The 20,319-nt window shown below is 45.5% G+C and overlaps 1 protein-coding gene across 3 annotated transcripts in view; it reads right to left on the minus strand.

Annotated features, from left to right (window-relative positions):
• Positions 1 to 2,869: 2,869 nt before the first annotated feature.
• The window catches only part of lratb.1 (lecithin retinol acyltransferase b, tandem duplicate 1), a 23,575-nt gene continuing 6,125 nt past the window's right edge, over positions 2,870 to 20,319 (minus strand). The window contains exons 10-21 of one of the 3 annotated variants that reach the window (XR_006007945.1): positions 18,248 to 18,312; positions 18,003 to 18,109; positions 17,813 to 17,915; positions 16,966 to 17,065; positions 16,076 to 16,115; positions 15,838 to 15,889; positions 14,994 to 15,102; positions 13,431 to 13,514; positions 13,003 to 13,120; positions 9,244 to 9,334; positions 8,150 to 8,569; positions 2,870 to 4,228 (exon numbers count right to left, since the gene is read on the minus strand). Coding sequence is in view for 2 of the 3 variants with exons in the window: in XM_041964786.1 (XP_041820720.1) it covers positions 8,495 to 8,569; positions 9,244 to 9,334; positions 13,003 to 13,120; positions 13,431 to 13,514; positions 14,994 to 15,102; positions 15,838 to 15,889; positions 16,076 to 16,115; positions 16,966 to 17,065; positions 17,813 to 17,915; positions 18,003 to 18,109; positions 18,248 to 18,312 (944 nt within the window). In the remaining variant the exon portion in view is untranslated. Of the gene's footprint in view, positions 4,229 to 7,968; positions 8,570 to 9,243; positions 9,335 to 13,002; positions 13,121 to 13,430; positions 13,515 to 14,993; positions 15,103 to 15,837; positions 15,890 to 16,075; positions 16,116 to 16,965; positions 17,066 to 17,812; positions 17,916 to 18,002; positions 18,110 to 18,247; positions 18,313 to 20,319 lie in introns of those variants that run through there. The other 2 variants (XM_041964786.1, XM_041964785.1) reach the window with 2 other exon arrangements.

Raw genomic sequence — 20,319 nt, forward strand, 5'->3', positions numbered from 1 at the left:
ACACACACACACACACACACACACACACACATGCACAGGCGCATACAAGGTTTCCACCACCAAGCCAACCAAACACACTCACAATTTCCACCACAGATAATGCTGGTCACACACACAGATTTACTAGTACTCCTATCTTTGTGAAGACCCTCATTGACGTAATGCATACCCAAGCCCCCTCCCTGACCGTAACCATGACAACTAACCTAAATCTAAATCTAACATATCCCTCCAAACCAAGTCTGAACCTTTAAACAGCCCTTTGAAGTTGTGAGGACCGGCCAAAAAATGTCCTCACTGTGGTCAAAAACAGTCCGGTCCTCACTATGGAGCAAGAACAAACCCACACACACTCACACTCACACACACACACAGAGTGTGGAGCATCATGGGAACTCTGCAGCGAGTGGTTAACACTCAAACAGAGCAATGTTGAGGTCACAGTGGTTCAGCTTCTCAAAACCACCAAATGGCTTCACACACACACACACACACACACACACACACACACAGAGGTATGAAGTGCAGACTCAGCTCTTTGTTCAGCTTCTGCTGGTTAAACAGTGACGACAGAGACTCTGCAGACGTCCTCCACCGACTGCCACTGATCGGCTCTAACACTGTCGCCACTTGTGGTGCATTGTGGGAAATTCCTCCACTGTTCTCACCCATTTTCTTTATGCAAATTTCTTGTGCTACTGCTTGTCTTCAGGTTTAACTCTGATAATACTCAATAGAGAAGTTTCTCAGTCAAACTACTTCATCACAATCCAGGTAAATACATAAAAACAAGAGATCCTGCAGACTATTCTAGAATATGTGACATCATCATCATCATCACCAACCTGCCGCAGCAGCATCTTCCTCTCAGTCTGAAACTCTCGCCAGGAATCTAAATGAAGCCGCTCATGAAAGACACACCAGCCTTGTTTTGGTCTTTGCTCCATCATCTGCAGCTCTAACACTCGTCCAAGTGTCCGACTGCTGTTGGAGGGACGCCACACCCAGAGCATGATGGGTAATTCACTGACTTGTTACATGGAGTCCTGAAGCTGCTTCTCATTGCTGTCACTCACTCATTAACTCTCCTGCTTTTTTCTTCCTGTTTTCTTTAAAGAGAAGAAGAGGATTTTGGGATTAAGGATGGATTATAGACACACACACACACACACACACACACACACACACACACACACAGCACCCCCTGCTGAGGCTGCCTGACTGCTGTTGAATGACTGTAGGATGAGATTTCAGCAGCTGAATGTGTTGATGTGACCCCGACTGTGTGTGTGAGTGTGTGTGTGTGTGTTTCTCTACATGGTGTTAATGCTCTCCAGCGGTCTGGGAGGAGATGTGGGACTTTTGCAGGGTTTTGTCCCCACATGAGATCCTCAGCCTTTGCACACAGAAGGAGGTCTGGTGTCATTCCCTCTTCAGCCTCCAGTGAAGAGCTAAAAGCATCAGTGTGTGTGTGTGTGTGTGTGTGTGTGTGTGTGTGTGGAGTGATGAAGAGACTGTGACCTTCCTCACATAAACAAATGAAGCTGTCAGGAATGTCTGATTTCCATCATTTGACCTTTGACCAGAGCTCTTTCAGTGATGTCGTCTCATCGTGTCTCTTCTTCTGTGGTGGTTTGATGGCTGGAGGATCGGCTCCACCAGCCGTCCATCAACCGATGATGGGCAGAAACAACCGTTCGTTTCTTTTGATCATTTTCGGGAAATTCAGTTAAAATTTGGGCAGAAACTTGATTACGTGCTTCTTCATCAACCAGTTTGTGTTTGATGAAGAAGAGCTTGTCTGGTGTGCACAGATCGCTGATCTGAAACCAGTCCTGCTGCTCTGAGATGAGCTGGAACACTGTTGGACCTCACTGAAGCTCTGTCTGTCTGTCTGTCTTGTCTGTTGGTTGGACTAAACAAACACTGTGAAGGCGTCACTTTGGCCTCATCGTCACCACATTTCTCACTATTTTCACAATGTTTCCAAACCGAACGATCGATCGATTAATGGAGGAAATAATCAGCTGATTGATCCAGAATGAAAAGAATCATTAGTTCAAATGAAGCTCAACCAGCTCCAACAGTAAAATCCTGCTTTGACATGAACGACTGAGTCACAATAAGAGAGTGGAGGCCGTCAGAGCCTCACATAATGTCTCACATGTAATGTTTTAGGTGTCCACATACTTTTGGCCATGCTGCGTGGTCTGTCTGGATAAACAAAGTGGAAAACGTTATGAAGTCTCACGGAGGGACGGTACAGTCGAGCTCCAGGAGTCGTCGTGTTTGTGTGTGTTGCCGTTTGCAGACAAAAAGAGAGAACTGACACGGAAAGAGGCGTAAAAACGGAAGAATAATGACAGACGACAGGTCGTTTATCTCCTTTTATCCTCCACGTCAGGCCGAGAGCCTGTGAATGTGCTGCTCCACCCGGCTGTCCGTCAGCCTGAGCAGCACAAAGACCACAACGCCATGACGACCGAGTCAACGGACGACCTGCGGCGCTCACACTGATTAATGAGCACACACACGCAACACACACACACACACACACAACCCACGCAACACACACAAGACACACGCAACACACACACACATCAGACACACAAAACACACGCAACACACACACAAAACACACGCAACACACACAAGACACACGCAACACACACACACATCAGACACACAAAACACGCGCAACACACACACAACACGCAACACACGCAACACACACACAAAACACACAAAACACGCAACACACACACACACACAAAACACATGCAACACACACACACACAAAACACATGCAACACACACACACACAAACACACAATCAATAACTTTAACTTAAAACAGATGTTTTGCTCATAAAAATATGTTTAATCTTCAGTTTCGTATCTACATGATCACACAGAAATCAACTGCATTTAGAAATCAGCTTCTAGAATTTATATTAAAAAATTCTACGAGAAGGCAGAAGTGAGTAAGTCGTATATGAATTACATTCAGAGTCATCTAAGATCGCTAATTAAACCAGCTCTCTGATCCTGAAAACAGAAAAAGTCTTGTGTGGTTCCAGGATAAGCGAGTCGACGTCAACAGACAGAAACAGAAACAGTGAGATCGAGTCTGGCTGTTACATGTTAGGTCCGGGAATTTGGCACAGATTCATGGTCTTGACAAAAGACAAAGCAGAACAAAGTCCTTCCGTGGATTGAAATCGCAGAGTTTTTATGATTTAAAACTAAGTAAATAATTACTAACTAAATAATACGATTCTGTGGTGTTCCACAAGGCTCAATGCTTGGACCTTTGCTTTTTGCCAGATGAGAAACATTTCATTCCGGATGCAAAACCTCAACAACCGCCAGACTGACTGGAAATAAACCTGTGATTCATGATCATCAGTGCTTTACAAAAACTCATGGGTGGGGGCAGATTTGAGGGATGTGACTGTAAATTTTACGGTATTTTTCTGATTTTTAAATTCTCTGATTGAAATACTTTTGTATGTATGAGAAATTATATAAAGAAGTATTAAAGAAGAAAATGTTAGTTGTAATTTTAGAGAAAGATGTCAGTAAAGAACCTCCATCATTGCAAAAACTGGACAAAAAGTCATTTTGACACCACATGATGAAACATTTGATATATCAGATATATAAATCAGTCTAAAGTTATCTCAGAAGCAAACCATAAGTCTAGACCACGTCTTGCATAATTTCCATGTTAATGTTGGTTCTAGTGGCACACTGGCCCCTTGAACCACTTCAAAGAAAGAAATGTGAAACACGATGACAATCAGGAGACGGACGTGAACTCGGCCACAACTATCAACGCTGATTCTGAAAACTCGTGTTTAGGCCCAAATATTCCCTGACAAAAGAGAGCATCCAAAATGACTGAACATGCTCAGCAAATGAGCAGCAATTGCTTGGAAATCCTTTTCTACACACTCAGGGCCACATGAAGCGCTTTTGGTAAACATCAATCAGTGTTTGGGGTTGAATGGAGAATTAGCTGAAAAACATTCCACAACGATGAAGCGTTTCTCCGAATAAGTAGGGTCGGAGTTTGCGGAGCAGCAATATGCAGGACAGATGTGTCTCAGACCTCATCGTCACCATTAAGATGTGAGTCCTCCACATTCCCATGTTACGTGTTTCTGTGTTTTTATTTTTCAATCTTGGGTTTTATTACAAAACCCTGATTCCAAAGAAGCGGGACACTGTAAAAAAAAAAACAATAAAACAGACTTGTTAATCCTTTCTGACATAAACTCGACTGAAAACAGCACAAAGTCAATAAATTTAATGTTCGACCTCATCAGCTTCATTGATTTTTGTAAATATCTGCTTATTTGTTTCAAACACGTTGTGACAGGAGCAGCTAAAGACTGGGAAAGATGTGGAACGCTCCAAAAACACCTGTTTGGATCATTCCACAGGTAAACAGGCTGATTGGTAACAGGTGAGAGCATCATGATTGAAAGGCTCAGTGGTTCACAGCGAGGATGGAGCGAGGGTCAACACTTTGTGAACACGTGATTGGATAAAGGAGATTGACAGCTGGACTCAGGAACAGTTCAGGAAACACAGTTTGACTGGAAATGAGTGCAGACTTTTTGGGAATCGGGGCTGTGAAAGCAGGAAATGAGCAGGAATTTACGGCTTTCATTTTAACACCTCGCTCTGCAAATCTGACCGCATCATATTGTCCTTAAAATTTCAAAGACACGCTGAGAGGTTTTTATTGTGTGATTTCTTTTTTATTGGTTTGATTTATGTTCATCCAAGGCTGCTTTCAATTCGTGAAGGATTTGTTTTGCCATTATGGCTTTATTGTGTGAAAAACTCTGCATCAACACAGATCAGTGTTTAGTTATTGTTCAGACTTTCTCATGTGGTTCTTCTCTGTGTTTGGCCTCACCCGTCTATGGAAAATACTTTTGTTTTTTGTTTCACATTTAGTGGATCCAAAGAATAAGAATAAGATAAAATACCGAAATTACCAGATTCCCAAACAGGTCAAAGTCAAGGGTCAGAACAACAGTGGTGGAACACGGGAGAAGCATCAGGAAAGAGTTGAAAACCCACAGAGGAAAAGAGTCAGATGGTATTTTTTCTTCTTCATCGATTGCAGCAATCTGCAGCATGAGGAGGAGGATTTGGGAAAGGGGGATATGATTCAGGGGCGGTGGGTGAGATAAGTTTTCAGACACGACGGAAGCTGTGGAGGGACTCTGATTGCAGCGTCAGTCTGTTTGCAATTATGGAGAAACTGACTGTAAACCAGAGAGTCGGTCTGGTGGAAGGAGACACACATTCCTGTGGGGCGGTGAACATCGGAGCCGGGTCGTGTCGAGGTGAACCAGCCGAAAACAGGCGACCTGAGGCCTGTGAGCATGTGTCTCCGATGTCTGACGGCAGCATCTCGCAGCCGTGGCCGAGGGAAACCCAAACCACTGCTGCTCCAGAGGTCAGGGGCAGCTCCCCCGATGGCGCTCGAGTCCAGATCGAGCAACAACACGGACATTTACCCCAAAAGATGTTCTCTTCAGCCATAACTGGTCTGAGCTTGCAGAAGGGAAACCCTCTCAGTCTTTCGCTGCCATTCTCACAGAAGCTACCATAATGTCATCAAGTCTGGCTTTATCAACGTCTTCCAGGATTAAGACGGTAGTGCGACACATGTTTGCAGCCTCTCCGAGTTTTGACTATGTGCCCAAAGGAGGCCACGGCCTTCCCAGGAGCTGTGCCAGAGAGGAAACATTGAAAGTGGTGTGACAGGACCCGGAAGCAGGGAAAGTGAGACGAGTGCAAGCTAGGCTAACTTCCAACCTCGAAAAAGAAAACAGGAGTTCCAACGATCATGCTGGCTAATGTTCGTTCTCTGGACTTCAGAGAGCTTCCCAGCACAGTGTGAGGGACTCATGTGTCTCTGTGTTTACCGAGACGTGGCTACAGGAAAACTTAACACTCCACATGGCAGACTGAGTAGTGTCCTGATCTGTGGTATGGCCATTCACATCAACAAATCATGGTGCCCAGATGCTGTGGTGGTCTCTATGCCGCGCCACTGTCCACCGCACAAAGAGTTCATGACGGTGAAGTACTGACCCTTGCACTTGCTGCAGGAGCTGCTGCAGTCTATGTACCACCGAGTGCTAATGACTGTACGGCACCATCAGCGAGCAACAGACGGCTCACGCTGATGCATCCTTTATCGCTGCACAGTTCAACTTCCCAAAAATCTACCTGCACGTCATTTTTTGCAACAAGGAGCAACAACGCAGTTTACACAAGCATCAAGCCTGTCCCAGGTTACATCAGATATATCAACAAGTGCATCAACGGTGTGCTGTCAAAACCATCAAGAAGCGCGAAAACCAGAAACCTTGGTTGACTCGGGACATCTGTTCACCACCGAGAACCTGGACTGCTGCTTTCAGACCCGGAGAGCCTGCAGCATGCAGACTGTTGAAGAATAATCAAATTAACTGCGAGCCGACCCCTCCCGGCTGGGGTAGAGAAGCCTTCGCCAGTGTCAACCCAAAATGCCAAACAGGCTGACAGATTTTTATTTTTCCCGTGTGATTCCACTTTTACTGGTCTGATTTATGCTCATGCAACTCTGCTTTCAATTCACGTCTGGAAGGATTTAAACTGCTGTCACTTATCGTGGTTTTACTGTGTGTAAAACTCTTTGTAGTACGTCTGTTTGGAGGACTAGTGTTTGGTTATTGTTCTAGGCAGACTGTCTTATGTGGTTCCTTTCGGCGATCGGTCTCATCAGTTTGAGAGAAGACTTTGTTTCACATTTTAGACATTGAGCAGATCCAACAGCAAAGGAGAAAACACAGAAATCACCAGATTCCCAAAGTTCCAAGCAGGTCAAAGCCAAGAGTCAGAGCAACAGTGGTGGAACAATTTCCCCGAAGCCCAAGAATGATCACACAAGAGAGAAGCATCAGGAAAGAGTTGAAAACCCACAGAGGAAAGCGATTACTGATGAGGACAAACTGCAGCAGCCTGAAGAGGAAGGTTTGGGAAAGGAGCCGGACTGCTAATCTTTTGAAGTGGCAGCAACATATGACAACATCACTGATTTACAGGAACAAACAAGACTGTCACAGGCTTTATCAACAAGGGCTTTATCACAGCCATACGCCGCTGTCCACCGACGGCGCCCTGCTGTGGAGAGGTCGGGAACATCGACTTCCAGAGAGTACAGCTAGTGGATGACCTGACCTTAACCATGCGACTCTATCTTCACCTGATCCCCCACCACCTTCTGCAGGGGCACCACTGAAAATATTCTAACCCACAGCCCTCACTTTCTGGTTTGGCAACCGCAAAGCAACCGAGCCACACTGTCTGAACAGGAGAGTGAAGGCAGCTAGCAAGGCCGTTGGTGGCCCTCTCTGCAGAGCCTCCAGCATCATCAAGGACCTCCACCTGTCTTCCCAGAGTCTGGGTTTCCTCCTGACATCTGGGAGTAGATAGCAGAGCAAATCCAAATCCAGCAGAGCGCAAACAGCTTTTACCTGCAAGCAGTCATTCCCTACGAGCACATCCACCCCCACAGCGACCCTCTACGCCCCATGAGTGCTGGTCTGGTGCTGCACTGAGATGCCAGCTTGTTGTCTTCATTCACATGTTTTTAGTTGTATAAAGTTACCCTTGCTGCACTGCTGTGGACTTCTTTTTAACGTACACAAGGAAAATCCAAATCTTGAATACTGAATGTGTAATAATTAGCCACAAATCATGTGCTGGTGTCCCCGAGGAACACGACCCTCAGAGGTTTACAGAGGAGATTTTATGGAAAACAAGACTTGTCTTGACTGAGTTGGCAATCTAAGGATAACTCTGGTTTATTACAACTGGTGTTTTCTCAGTTGTGTCCATCATTCTGATCAGTAACCACAGCACTGTCCTCACCAAATCAATACCTGAGACCTGCGAATGATCAACAATTTATCATCAAGACAAACTGAAAGTGAGAACGCCAAAAGTTAAATTCTAGCCAGAAGAGAAGAGATTCGTTAGCATCTGAGCTGAATGAATCTGTGAATCCTGTAATACTGAACCCTTTACACTACGCAGTAAATGCAGCCGTGAGGAGGGAAATAATAAAAATAATAAACCTCGTAGTGAAGGCTGCGGCGACCGCAGACAGTTGAGGCCAATGAGTGTTGAAGCTGTTGTGGTGCCTCCTGGTGAAGCTCATTAAAACACTTCAAGGTGGTGTCCTATTGGACAGATGTGAGCTAAATCTCACGTTGTACAGATCAGATCCGTGAGGATCATCTGTGATTGTGGGCAGTATGAATAAAGGTCTAAAGGTCTTTTTCATGATCCTTCTGCTTCTGTTGAGCTGTCAACGGTCGTTTTCGTCCCTTTCATTTCTTGTTGTTCAGTGTTTTCACGTCTCCGTTTCCCACATTAACCTCTTCTGTCTCCCGCCGTCTCTCACTCACTCTCTCTCTCTTTCAGTCCACCAGTGATTTGAGGTCAGGCAGTCCTCTTAGCTTCAGGTCCAGCAGCATCTGACCGAAGGCTTTACCCTGAGAAAAGAGAGCAGACTGTGTGAAACTTCAGCCGTTCCGACAACGTGAGCACATGCGTCTCCACCTTCTGAATTTACAGGGGTGTGTGTTTGACTTTTATGGGTCAAAGCCTGAGCCTGAAGTGTGTGTATTAGCACATCGTGAGTGTGCTGAGCAGCGTGTGTGTGTGTGTGTGTGTGTGTTTCTTGGACGTGCCGTGGATTCCTGCGAGGTGGTTAAAAAAAAAAAAAAAAAAAACTTTACGGGACCGTCTGAACGAAGAGGAGGAGGGTGAAAGGCAACGAGGCTACAAAGAAGAAGGTGAAAAGAGCTGAAAGGAGAGCGTTTCAGAGGACTGGTTGGCTGGATTCTGAAGTGAATATTGACGGGGCATTCATGAAGTGGGGGGTCATGTACAGTACATGCATGTGTTTACTGCTGTATGTACAGCGTGCATGTCTGAAGCTGTTAACTTATTTATAATTTGTAGGTGAGTGGCTGCAGCTTCGCTCACTGAGAGCTCCAGCTGTTTGACTGTTTGCTGCAGCAGTTAGTGGACATGGAGGGAGAGACGAGGTGATGAAAGGCAGGCGGCAGAAAGAGGAAGAGGCCTTCCTGGAAAGAAACCCCAGGGTTGAGAAAGAGGAGAAAGTCTGCAGTGTGTGTGTGTGTGTGTGTGTGTGTGTGTGTACCTGGGGGTCGCTGCGTAGAGACGCCACCCCTCCCCCTCCCAGTGATCTCTGCAGGACAAAGTTGAGGCTGTGGATCCCCGGCAGAGTGTATCTACAAACCACACACACACACACACACACACACAAAAACACACACTCATAACCACGGTAATACAAAGCATCACACTTTTCAAACACAGAGCCCAATAAATGCACACACACACACACACACACACACACACACACACACACACACACACACACACACACACACACACACACACACACACACACACACGCCTGCCAGCACAGCCTGGCACCACGTGTTAGCATGGGGGTTTATTGCAGACAACCACACGTTAATGGGTGTGTGTGTGCATGTTTGACCGCGCGTGTGTGTGTGTGTGCTGGTTTTCTGAATCCACGTGGTTTGTGAGTAAAGTGTGTGTCAGTGTGTGTGTGTGTGTGTGTCATGGTTAACCACACAGTACGCATGTATATGTGAGTTGTGGGGACATAAATATGATTTCACGGTCACATTGTGGGGACTCACCTTCATTTTTAGTACAAAAATCAAGGCCCCATTTCGTAAATTTCCGTGTGAGGACCCGGTTTAGGGTTAAGTGTAAGCAGTAGTCATGGTGACGGTTCCAGCTCTCTGAAGTTTGCGTGAAAGTGTGTGTTTGTGTATGTATATGTTTGGGGAAAGGGTCAAACGTGATCACATGCAAAAACTTTGAGCGTGTGTGTCTGTGAGCAGTTAAATGTGTGTGTGTGTGTGTGTGTGTGTGTGTGCCGGGGCCTCCTGCAGGTTTAATGAGCGCTGGAGGTGCACTAATGAAGCGTCTGCGGCGGCAGGGAGGCGTTTTGGGGTGTGAGAGGAGAAGCAGGTCAGCGAGCTTTACAGCCTCCACCTCTTCATTACGCTAATCGCAAACATGCTACGCGCCGAGTCATTGCTCAGATATGTCTGCTGGCTGTGCACATGTTCAAATATTTCCCAAAAGCCTGCATCATACCTGCAGATCATCACCTGCAGCCCCTGAGCTGTAGGTGATAATCTGACTTTTGCTCAACAGTGGCCACTGTGGCCACAAGCGGTAATTACAAGATATCAGCCTTTCTTGTTGTATGCTGTGTTGATGTCTTGTTTTACTCTTACATAACACATTTAAATGTCCCTCTGTGACATGCTGAAACACAGTGTGGCAGTGGCACAAGCAGAACAACAATACACACAGCTATAGTTATCTAAAGTTTGGTCAAATTTGCTAACATTAGCAGGGATCATTTTCACATCACAGCAACTTTGTGTTAGACTTGCATGACACAGTTAATAATCATTATTGATATGGAGCATCTTTAAAACAACTAAGCGTTTTAAATGGATACTTTAGACCCCATCACAAACATCTGACTGCTGCCTCGAAGTACTTCTGAGCTTGCAGAAAGTTATTTCTGAGTGAAAAGAATCAATTTTTTTGTTTGGAGACAAACCGAACAGCCTCCGGATGTTAAAACTTCAAAACGTTGGCTCCTATTGTGTCTACACTGCTGTGTCATTACAAGGCTTGGAGGAGGGTACGTCCGTAAGGTTTGTGGTGTTGTGTCTTGGTTTCGGTGGATGTTGTGTTCCTAGTTTCTTCCAGTCTTTTGTGGTTTTCTTCCTGACTACAGTATAATGGTTTGAACCACAGCCGTCCTCCAGCGTCTTCAGCACTCAGTTAAATTTGTGGGGTTTGTTGGTTAAGATGTTTTAAACAGGATTTTAGATTCCTTCTAGTTATGCTGATGGACACATTACGACAAACATCTGTAAAACATCATGCAATCAAAAGGTAAAAGCCCTGCATCTGAGTTTTTCTGACTTTTAAAACTGCTTTTGTTTTTTGGATCAACAATCCAAAACCTGTCAACCTCGCAGCAGCGAGACTCCAGGAAGTGGCGGTGCCTGGTTGCTGGTTACCAAGAATTCGTTCCAGCACGTTAACTTTCCATTAAACCACAACCTGTCATTTTTACATTCCAGATTGTCTATTAAACAAATGAGAAACAGGAGGTTAAATCATGATCTTATCAGGTGTTGGTTGGTGTATTCTTGAAGCCCCACCCCCTGTTTTATAGCAAAATGCTACAAATTTGTGCTGGAAACTGCAGATGAAAGGCCATGGACAGACAGAGTTTTGTTAATATTTAGCATCTAAACTCATGGCGCACTTTCCCCTGGTTGATGTTTGTCGGGTAGCTCGATCAACGAGCATTCAGCAAGATCTTTTTTTGCAGGCTGCTGCAGAACTAACTACGTTCCAACAGGGGGCGCCACCATGAAACCAAAAAGGTAAAAATATAAATTTTTCCGCTTTTGGTTCTGATGTTTTCTTCTATGTGAGCAGAGGAGACAATTCACAGAGGAAGAAAAACAGCTGGACTTTCAGAACAATTTAAAAGTCCAATCAGGACAGTTTGTTAACAACCAATCAGAGTCCAGTATTTTGCAGGCCTGTTTTTTATTTAACATTTCAACTACAGAAGACTGTCGATCAAATACAGAGACAAACAACCAACAACCAGCGTATGAGCTGCTGGCAGCGGTGATATATCCATGAGAAGGTATAACATGGTGCAGATTGGAGCGGTAAAAGGTTGGACTGACAGTTATCAGCTAAAATATGTCAAATATGAACTAGAATCACCCCCTCATGGTTGTTTTCCTCCAGCGACCATCAAGATGCATTTACCTCCACGTCTGTTCAGACATATAATATATATAGTGAAGACTGGTGGAATTTAATTAAAGTGTTCGTTGGTGAAATGGAAGTTCTCTCTGTAGCAACACGTCTGACTCCAGTGAATAATGTCCACTGAGAAACACGCTGTCGTCACTCAGAGACTGTTTCTTTCCAGAGGACGGACAGAGAGCTTCATCACATGGAGCAACAACAATCACCTGAAGATCAACATCAGCAGAGCCAATCAGCTCGCGGTGTCGACGATGCTTCAGATGCAGAGAAGCTACAGACTGTGAAACGTGGAGGCTTCACACACGTCGAACCTGCAGCTCAGAACATCCAAACAATCGGCTCAGTCCGAAGGTGGACGCCCGAGATAATCTGAGCACGTGTGACACATGGTCACAATCTGCCCTCCAGTCATAAACGAGTTTTGTGAGGTTACAGTGACCTTTGACCTTTAACCACCAAAACCTAACCAGCTCATCCTTGAGTCCACGTTAGCATTCGAGCCAAATTTGAAGAAACTCCCCCCTGACGTTCGTTCGACCTCGACTGTCTCCGGCGTCGGAGACATGAAAATATGAGGAGATCCAGCTTGTTTAAAAACGCAGTGGAAGCTGACAGTCAGGAGTCGTACTGGCGTGCTCAACAGATAAACACGGAGAGAAGAAGAAAACAAACAAGGAGGAGATTTGTGTGGTTTGAATATCATGCCAGCTGTGTGTGTGTGTGTGTGTGTGTGTGTGTGTCTGTCTGTATGAGTCGATCATGACTAATATCTGCTCACCCTCAGATTCTGCGTCTTGTTTTCGTTCAGTTGTGTCTTGTTGCTGAAGGCCGACGTCTGATAGTGATTACACTGAGCACAGCCGCTAACCGCTGCTGCGTTTGTGTGTGTGTGTGTGTGTGTGTGTTCAGTAGAAATCTCTGAATGCTGGGTGGAGGAGTTGAAATGCCTGTCAATCACTTACACAGGAATGTGCATGCACGCACGCACACATCCACACACACACGCACGCGCACACACACACAGTATTTGTCGGCTCACCGTGTCACAGCATTGCTCAGCCCCGGCTGGATGAGGTGGGAGAAGTATTCCTCCACCACAGAGGAAGTCAGGTGTTTTTTCAGGTAGGGGAAGAAGAGGGGGTGGCGAGCTATCACTCCTACAGAGAAAGAGATGATCAGTCACGTTGTCTCGTGAAGCTGTTGATCTTTAGAGATGCAGCCCCCTGCTTCCAGGACCAGCTGCTAGGCAACCAGCAGAGACTCCAGGAAGTTACTGGTCCCAGTCAAGAAAAACAAGCTATAACATGTTGACCAGCAGGCTTTAAAGGTGCTCGTTGCCCCAGTTTACTGTCTTTATGCTAAGCTAAGCTAACTATTTAAGCTTCACATTTAACAGGGAGCGATGTCGATGTTCTGACGTGAGCAGGACCTCCGTGTTTGTCCACTTAGCTTTGAGGCGCTTCTCACCGATGTTGGCGGAGTCTCCTTTGTCGCCGCTCCTCGTGTAGGCCAGCTCCTCCAGTCTGTAGCTGTGGGGTCCGCTGGGCAGCTCTGGAGACCAGAAAACCAAAACTGCTTTCAAACATGTTCGTTTGGCTCAGCTAACGGTGATGAAACACACAATCCGGCCGATTTCTCCTCGCAGGGGCCTCTGTTGATTGACATTTTTGAATTCCCTATACCGACACCACAACATGTTTTTTTGTAATTCTATCTTGCAGTATGTATTTAACAACTTTTTTGTTCATGTCAATGTGTCACCTATAAATATCACAGTTAGATACCACTGTGTTTCACGGCATCCCTGCACGAGTGTGTCTCCTATCCCCTGCAGTAACAGCAGGGACACATTACGGGAGCGTGCAGATCCATTATCGCTGCCTGTAGGTAATCCATTAGTAATGTCTGCCTCAACACGCAGAGCCAGACGTGCAAACAGGAGTTCATTCATTCTCCGGTCATCTCTAAGCTCTCGAAACAGAGTTCATTCTGTACAGATGCTACAACGAAAAATGAAATCGATAGATGAACACAGCTGAAGTTGGCCAGAGTCTGATTCTTCAGGCGAAGAAAAACAAAAGCTGCATCTTCCTCTTCTCTTCCTCATTTGAAAGTTTTTATTCTTGGTTGGGTTTTTGTGATTGAAGAGGCTTTCCTGTTTTCAGCCTGCAATGTCATGATCAGGACTCTAAAGAAAAAAAAACATTCTTAAAGGTGCTCGTTATATTGAACGGCCCAGAATCAGAGTAATATATATTATGTTATTGGTTTAGTTTTCTGATTGACAGCTTCTGAATTTCTGTTTCATCTTTACCATAATCTTCCATCATAATTTATGTGTTGATCACATTTTGATCTGCAAAGTATCTAAAGTCATCAAATCACAGTATTGGAGTACAACAGGTCCCACTGAAATGTAGTGGAGTACAAGTCGAAAGTAGGGCATTAATACACTACCAGAGTAAATGTACTTAGTTACTTTTCATCACTGCCTTTTTGTGGGTTACAATTCAACTTCTGTTCTCTTTTGATCGTGTAAATAAAAGTCCTTTCTGTGCTGCGTCAGCACAATGTCGTTAATGTGTTAAGAGTCTCTTAATGGCATTAAAAGTGTGTGTGTGTGTGTGTGTGTGTGTGTGTGTGTGTGTGTTGAGCGTTGGACCATGGGAACGCAGCACTAGTGAAAGGGTGAAAGGATAAAAAGTGGCACAGCTTGTAGTTCTGAGGAGATGTGTGTACAAAGGAATGTGCACACACTAACATCCTATCAATGGATCTGGTTTCTGTGGTGGTTGTCATATGGAGGTGAATGGGATGTCGCCCTCTGTAGTCAGACATCAGAAAGTGCAGCTACAACCCCTCTCCCAGAAAGGCCACTTCTTCTCTTAAGAACCCCTGAAAAGTCCTCTAAACTGAACTGTGGGTAACCATAGCAACAGTGGCTCTGTTAGCAGTTAGCACTGACGGACCCAGCCAGAGGGTTGAACTGATGCTCTCAGGTGTGAGGAACACTGCCGTGTGCTTGTTTACCTGTGTCAGGTATGTCCTCAGCTGAGGTGGGAGGGGCTTCCTGCTCAGGTGCGTCTGGTCCCGCCTCTGCAAAAGACTCCACAACCTCTCCACCGACATGAACGTCCACCTGCAGTGACATCAACAATGAATGGTCGCAGCAGGACGGGGTATTGATTTACCGTGTCACACTATCGATCAGAAAAGATTTTTCTTTGTGAAATAGAAACATTTTCTCTAAATACATGAAGCTGCGCCATGATTCTTTAGAATGAAACACACTGTAAAATAAAGCAAGGAAAGGTACACTCGTTTTTAGCATTTCTGCTAAGTGTTGGTGTTAGCTGGCCCGCTGCTAGCGACAGCAAGCTACAGTTCGGTTGAACAGCTAGCTTTGTTTAGCTGCTGGGTCTATTCATCCAACTGACCACACAGTAATAAAGACTCAGAAATGATAAAAACCTCAGTTGAACAGAATCTTTACATGAGTGAAGATTCATACATCACTCAAATAAAACTAATGAGCCAACTGACAGAGCTAACGCTAGCATCTGTGCAGCAGACAGATGCAAACACTTCAAACCGGTGCTACAGAGGAAAGGGTTGTGCTATTCTTCAGTTCCCTGGTGCTCCACAGAGTTTCTCATACTGCAGCGAGACAGTCGATTAAAATCTGTTTCTGAAAACATCTGAGCAGAGAAAAAGCTTGTGCAGTTACACGATCTTGATCCGAACATGATCAGCACTGCCTGGTTTGGCGGTTCTCCTACGCCGTGACTCATCACAGTTCCTTCTTCCTGAGAAGAAAAGTGTTGCGGCAGCTCGTTTTTCTTGATCAACGTTTCGTAGCTCAAATCAAACTCACCTTCAGCTCAGATTTGGGGTAGAGGAAGAAAAACGGCTTCAGAACAGGAGACCTGGAGACAACGGAGACGCAGACGCGTGAGGACGTTGGAGTCTGATTATTGTGAACAAACTGACGCGCTGACATGTGAAACACAGCTGTTCTCCACATGTTCCTGTATGTATATATTTCTATCGACTGTTGCACGAGGACGATTTAAACTTCAGCTCCTTAAACCTTAATGAAAGAATAAACTCACACTCTGGGTCGTCCGCCCACGATGCCGGTCAAACCAGGAGCTGTGTGTGTGGAGAGGCAATGACAACAGAGGAAGGACGTGAAGAACACACAGCAATAATAACAGCCTTTGTGACTTTAGCAGGTGTAGCAGCTGGTCTGAGTTCAGCTGCCCTACTTACAGTTCAACAGCACCGACGGCGTGAGTCAGCAAACTCCAGGAGTCACAAGGAGTTCATGTGACTGTGTCTGTGTGTGTGTGTGTGTGTGTGTGTTAGATCTGAACTTTTTTTCACCATAAACAAAAATCCAAATCTGGTTCAGAAGGTCACGACCCTCCTCATCTGCAGTAACACACAGCCCGATGAAGAACTGTGTGTGTGTGTGTGTGATGGGGAGGAGGAGGTATTAATACAGCACTTGAAGCAACAATAGATTAGCAACAGATTGAACTACTCTACAGGACCTGAAGTCATTAAAATTAGCTAGCTGCAACATTAAAGTGATGAACACATGAATGCACCAATAATCATAATCCATATATACATTTTATTCTGAAATTCTATTTTTACTCTGTTGGTATGATGGTATGGAGTACTTCTTCCTGCACGTTTTAAAGTAGTGTAAAGCCTTTAGCATCTCCAGAGGGAGCTGCTCCTCATCCCTGCTGCTAGCTACATTAGCTGCTGCTATCACAACACACCCGAACCTCCCACCCAGCTGTCTGCAGGCCTGTAGCATGGTTGGTCATGTCGGCACCCGGTTTTACCACGAAAGAAGAAAGTGTGGAGTGAGAAAGAGACGATATCGCTGGTGCTAAATGCTAAATCTGCAGAGAACTCTTTAAAAATGTGGCACAGAGCGGTTCATTTGCAGCTTTCTTCTTCTTCTAATGAATCGTGTTTGTCGTACCCATGCCGGTCCCTGCGGGAGCGATTTCTCTGGAGAAGAGCTCGAGAGCTTTCTTCTGTTTGTGGTGGACGGCCATCCAGATCACCGCCTCTCTGGAGTCCTGCACACAGAGCAAACACACGCCGAGTCAAACATCATGCCGGAGACAGCACTGTCGGCTGGTGGTGTCACGGTTAGCGAAAATGAGCCTAAAAACCTCCATCAAATGTTTTCCAAAAACATGTTTAACAGCCTCCAAAGAGCACAAAAACAAAAGGAGGACAAACAAAAAGAAAAAAAAGAGAAGGAAATAAAGGGGTGGAAAAGGTTAGGCAGCAGAAGATGACTGAGAGAAGAAAAAAGGAAGAAGAAGTGGAGAGAAAAGTTAAGAAAAAAGAAGAGAAACAGCATAAAGAGGGAAGAGAAAGAAAGGAGCGTGGGAGGCTGGAGGCGTGAAACAGGATCAGGTCGGATCCTGACCTGCTTCTGGTCTGAAAGACGGAGGGACAGACGGACGGAGAGAAGGGATGAAAAGAAAGACAGACAGAAAGAGGGGAGACAATCCAGCAGAGGAAAGTTTGTTATTGCAATAAGGAAAGACGTTTTGAAATGAGCATTAATGGCCGAAGCAAGTTTAAAGAAGTTTGGTCTCATTGGTAATTTTTCTAAAGAAAGTTAATATTCCTGCTACTTTCATTAGCAGCTGCCTCTGTTTGGTATTTATATGGGATTTTTTTTTGGTTTCAGAATCAGAACACTTTATTGATCCCCAAGAGGAAACTGAGTCAGTTACAGTTGATCCCGTTGAAGAACAACTAAATACAATAGAAACAGGGAATAATAATGACAATAATAATATCATAACTACCCTGCAGCGAGCGTTGGCGCCGTACGTGTCCTCGGCTCCGAGGACCTGGACGTTGACGGAGCTGAAATCTTCCAGTCCTAACTGACTGAACATACGCTTCGTCCTGCAGGCACACAAACAGGCACCGTTAAAAACCAGGACGGGTCAGAGGACGCAGCCACGCACAGGAAGTCCTTTCCCTCGGACGCACCGTTTGACGATGCTGTCCGCGGTCCGTCTGGCCTTTTCTGCCGCTCTCGGCCCTCCGACTGGACACACTGCCGTCGCCCTGAAGCCGTCCATGTAGGTCGCACACACCTGGGGAGACGGGGCAGGAAGGCAGACGGCAGGGCGTCAGTTCCAGATCGTTACCTGAAAATATGAAGCTGAATTTTGTCTCGATTTGGAATTCAGACTTGACATCAGCCGTTCAAAACCTGTCGTGATGAGGGTCACCTTGTAGTCATGTGATGGAGCACGGCCTTTAGCCCCCGTCACTCTGACGGCACCTCCTTCTACACCTGAAAACACGCACAGCTCAGTAGATTGCCAACTGTGATTAAATGAAATGTCAATAATTATGGTGACTGATTATCATCAATCCCTCTGTGACAGCGTTCATTATTTCTGATATTTCACAGCCTTGATTGAGGATGTTTCATTTCAGCCTGTGATCAAAAGTTACTCTCTGAATGTCTGGATTAAATATGGATGATCTGCGTTCTGCACTTTCAACCGCTTCTCTGCAACGGACCACGCAGACGTCAACCGGACACGGTCAAAGACAGGAGCGCATCCTCAAGAGGAGGAAGGTCGTTTTACCGCCGCGAACAATCTTCACACTTCGCACCACGTAGTGAAATCCATTCTCTGCATGTTAAGAAAGGGGGAAATGTTTTGAACTCTGAGCCAGTCCTCTCGTCTCCTCTCGCCCCGCTCACCCCCGCTTGACTCGCCGCCGGTTCATCTTTGGTTCGCGCTCCCGGCGCCTTCACGTTTAAATAGATGACTAATGAGGGAGCAGCCGGTCGGAAGTGGTCAAACGAGGATGAAGAGTTCAACTAAGACTCAATTACACCAAAATATTTACATTTTTTGCAGCAGCTGCAGCTAAAAGTTCACCCCCGGCTTTGAAATGGGACATTGTGGTCCAGAGCTGATCCAGAACTCCCAGGCTGTCTACTTTCTGTTCCACTGCAGTGCAGATGCTCTTGGTCAATTTTATCAGTTTCAGATTGAAGAGTTTTTTTGCGTGACTTTCAGGTTGTCAACACATTACAGATATCATGATAAAAAAAACAATGTTTTAGTTCATATCAATGGATTTTGTGAGTCGTACTTTTACTCTCTTACGTCTAGTTTGGGGGTAATCGTGCTGTCAGTGTTGGATCTACACCTTCCATGATGCTTTTGTGAGTGTAAGCAGCAATGATGCTGAGTCGAATAGTGCTCAGAGTTAGCTGTGGGCTACACCTTGAGCCCCGTTTTTAGCCTACAACTGTTTATATTTTGGTGAATTGTACCATTAGCAGTTAGCTGAATTAGCTCCTGTTAGCAGAGCACTCCTGGATGTACAGACAGCTGTCCCTGGATCACTGCGACGCTAAAGAAAACTTAAAGGATAACTTTCGTTTTTTACAACCTGGACCTTATTTGTAGCATTAAATACGACCATTTACTCCCCCCGGCGGTCGGCTAGTTTAGCTGTAGTTTGGCACAGCTGTGGTTCGTTATTGCGTATTCGTAGCCGACCGCCGCAGAGTTAGCCGTGTTGCGGCTGGCTGTTCGCAGCGCGCGGCGTTCGGTAATGACATCATCCACGTCAAAGGTAGTTGTCGAGAGACGCCGGATGTTGATAACATGCCACCACGGGCTCAGAGGGGAATAGCACCAGCATATCATAACTAAATATTGGAATATGAACGAGTTTCTGCAGATTATGCGTTTATAGAGGCTGCGCATGGATGCCCCGAGTACTCGCATTATACGGATATACGCGCCGCTCCTCTGGGGCTAATTTCTTCAAAACGACTCCAAATGCCACCAAAGTTGTCTGGGGGAGTAAATGGTCGTATTTAATGCTAGAAATAAGGTCCAGGTTGTAAAACACGAAAGTTATCCTTTAAAAACAGGATGATTCTCAGGCAGGTTCTGCAGGTATATAGTCTGTCTTCTTCCAGGATTTCTGAGTGGATCCATGTACGTTTATCCAGAACGGAGATCAGAGGCGACTGCATAGACTGGGCGCAAAAGTTTAACGCTCCACAAGGTGTTCTGTAGCAAAGAGTCTGCCTCCATAGAAGAGACATGACAATATTGACTGTATTCTTCAGGGGGAAATTACAATGAACAGAAGTGGTTTAAAGTCTCTCAGCTGTTCTCACAGACCAGATTTGACCCATTTCCATGTTATATTTTCGCAGCCTGCAGGACGAACAGGATGAATGTACCCGGCGGAGAACTGGGTCGAGCTGGGGTTAAATAAGCATTACGCTTTCTGTTCGGGGCTGTGAAACATTCAGATTTTC

This window comes from Chelmon rostratus, chromosome 23 (assembly GCF_017976325.1).
Source record: "Chelmon rostratus isolate fCheRos1 chromosome 23, fCheRos1.pri, whole genome shotgun sequence".
NCBI classification, from domain to species: Eukaryota; Metazoa; Chordata; class Actinopteri; order Chaetodontiformes; family Chaetodontidae; genus Chelmon; species Chelmon rostratus.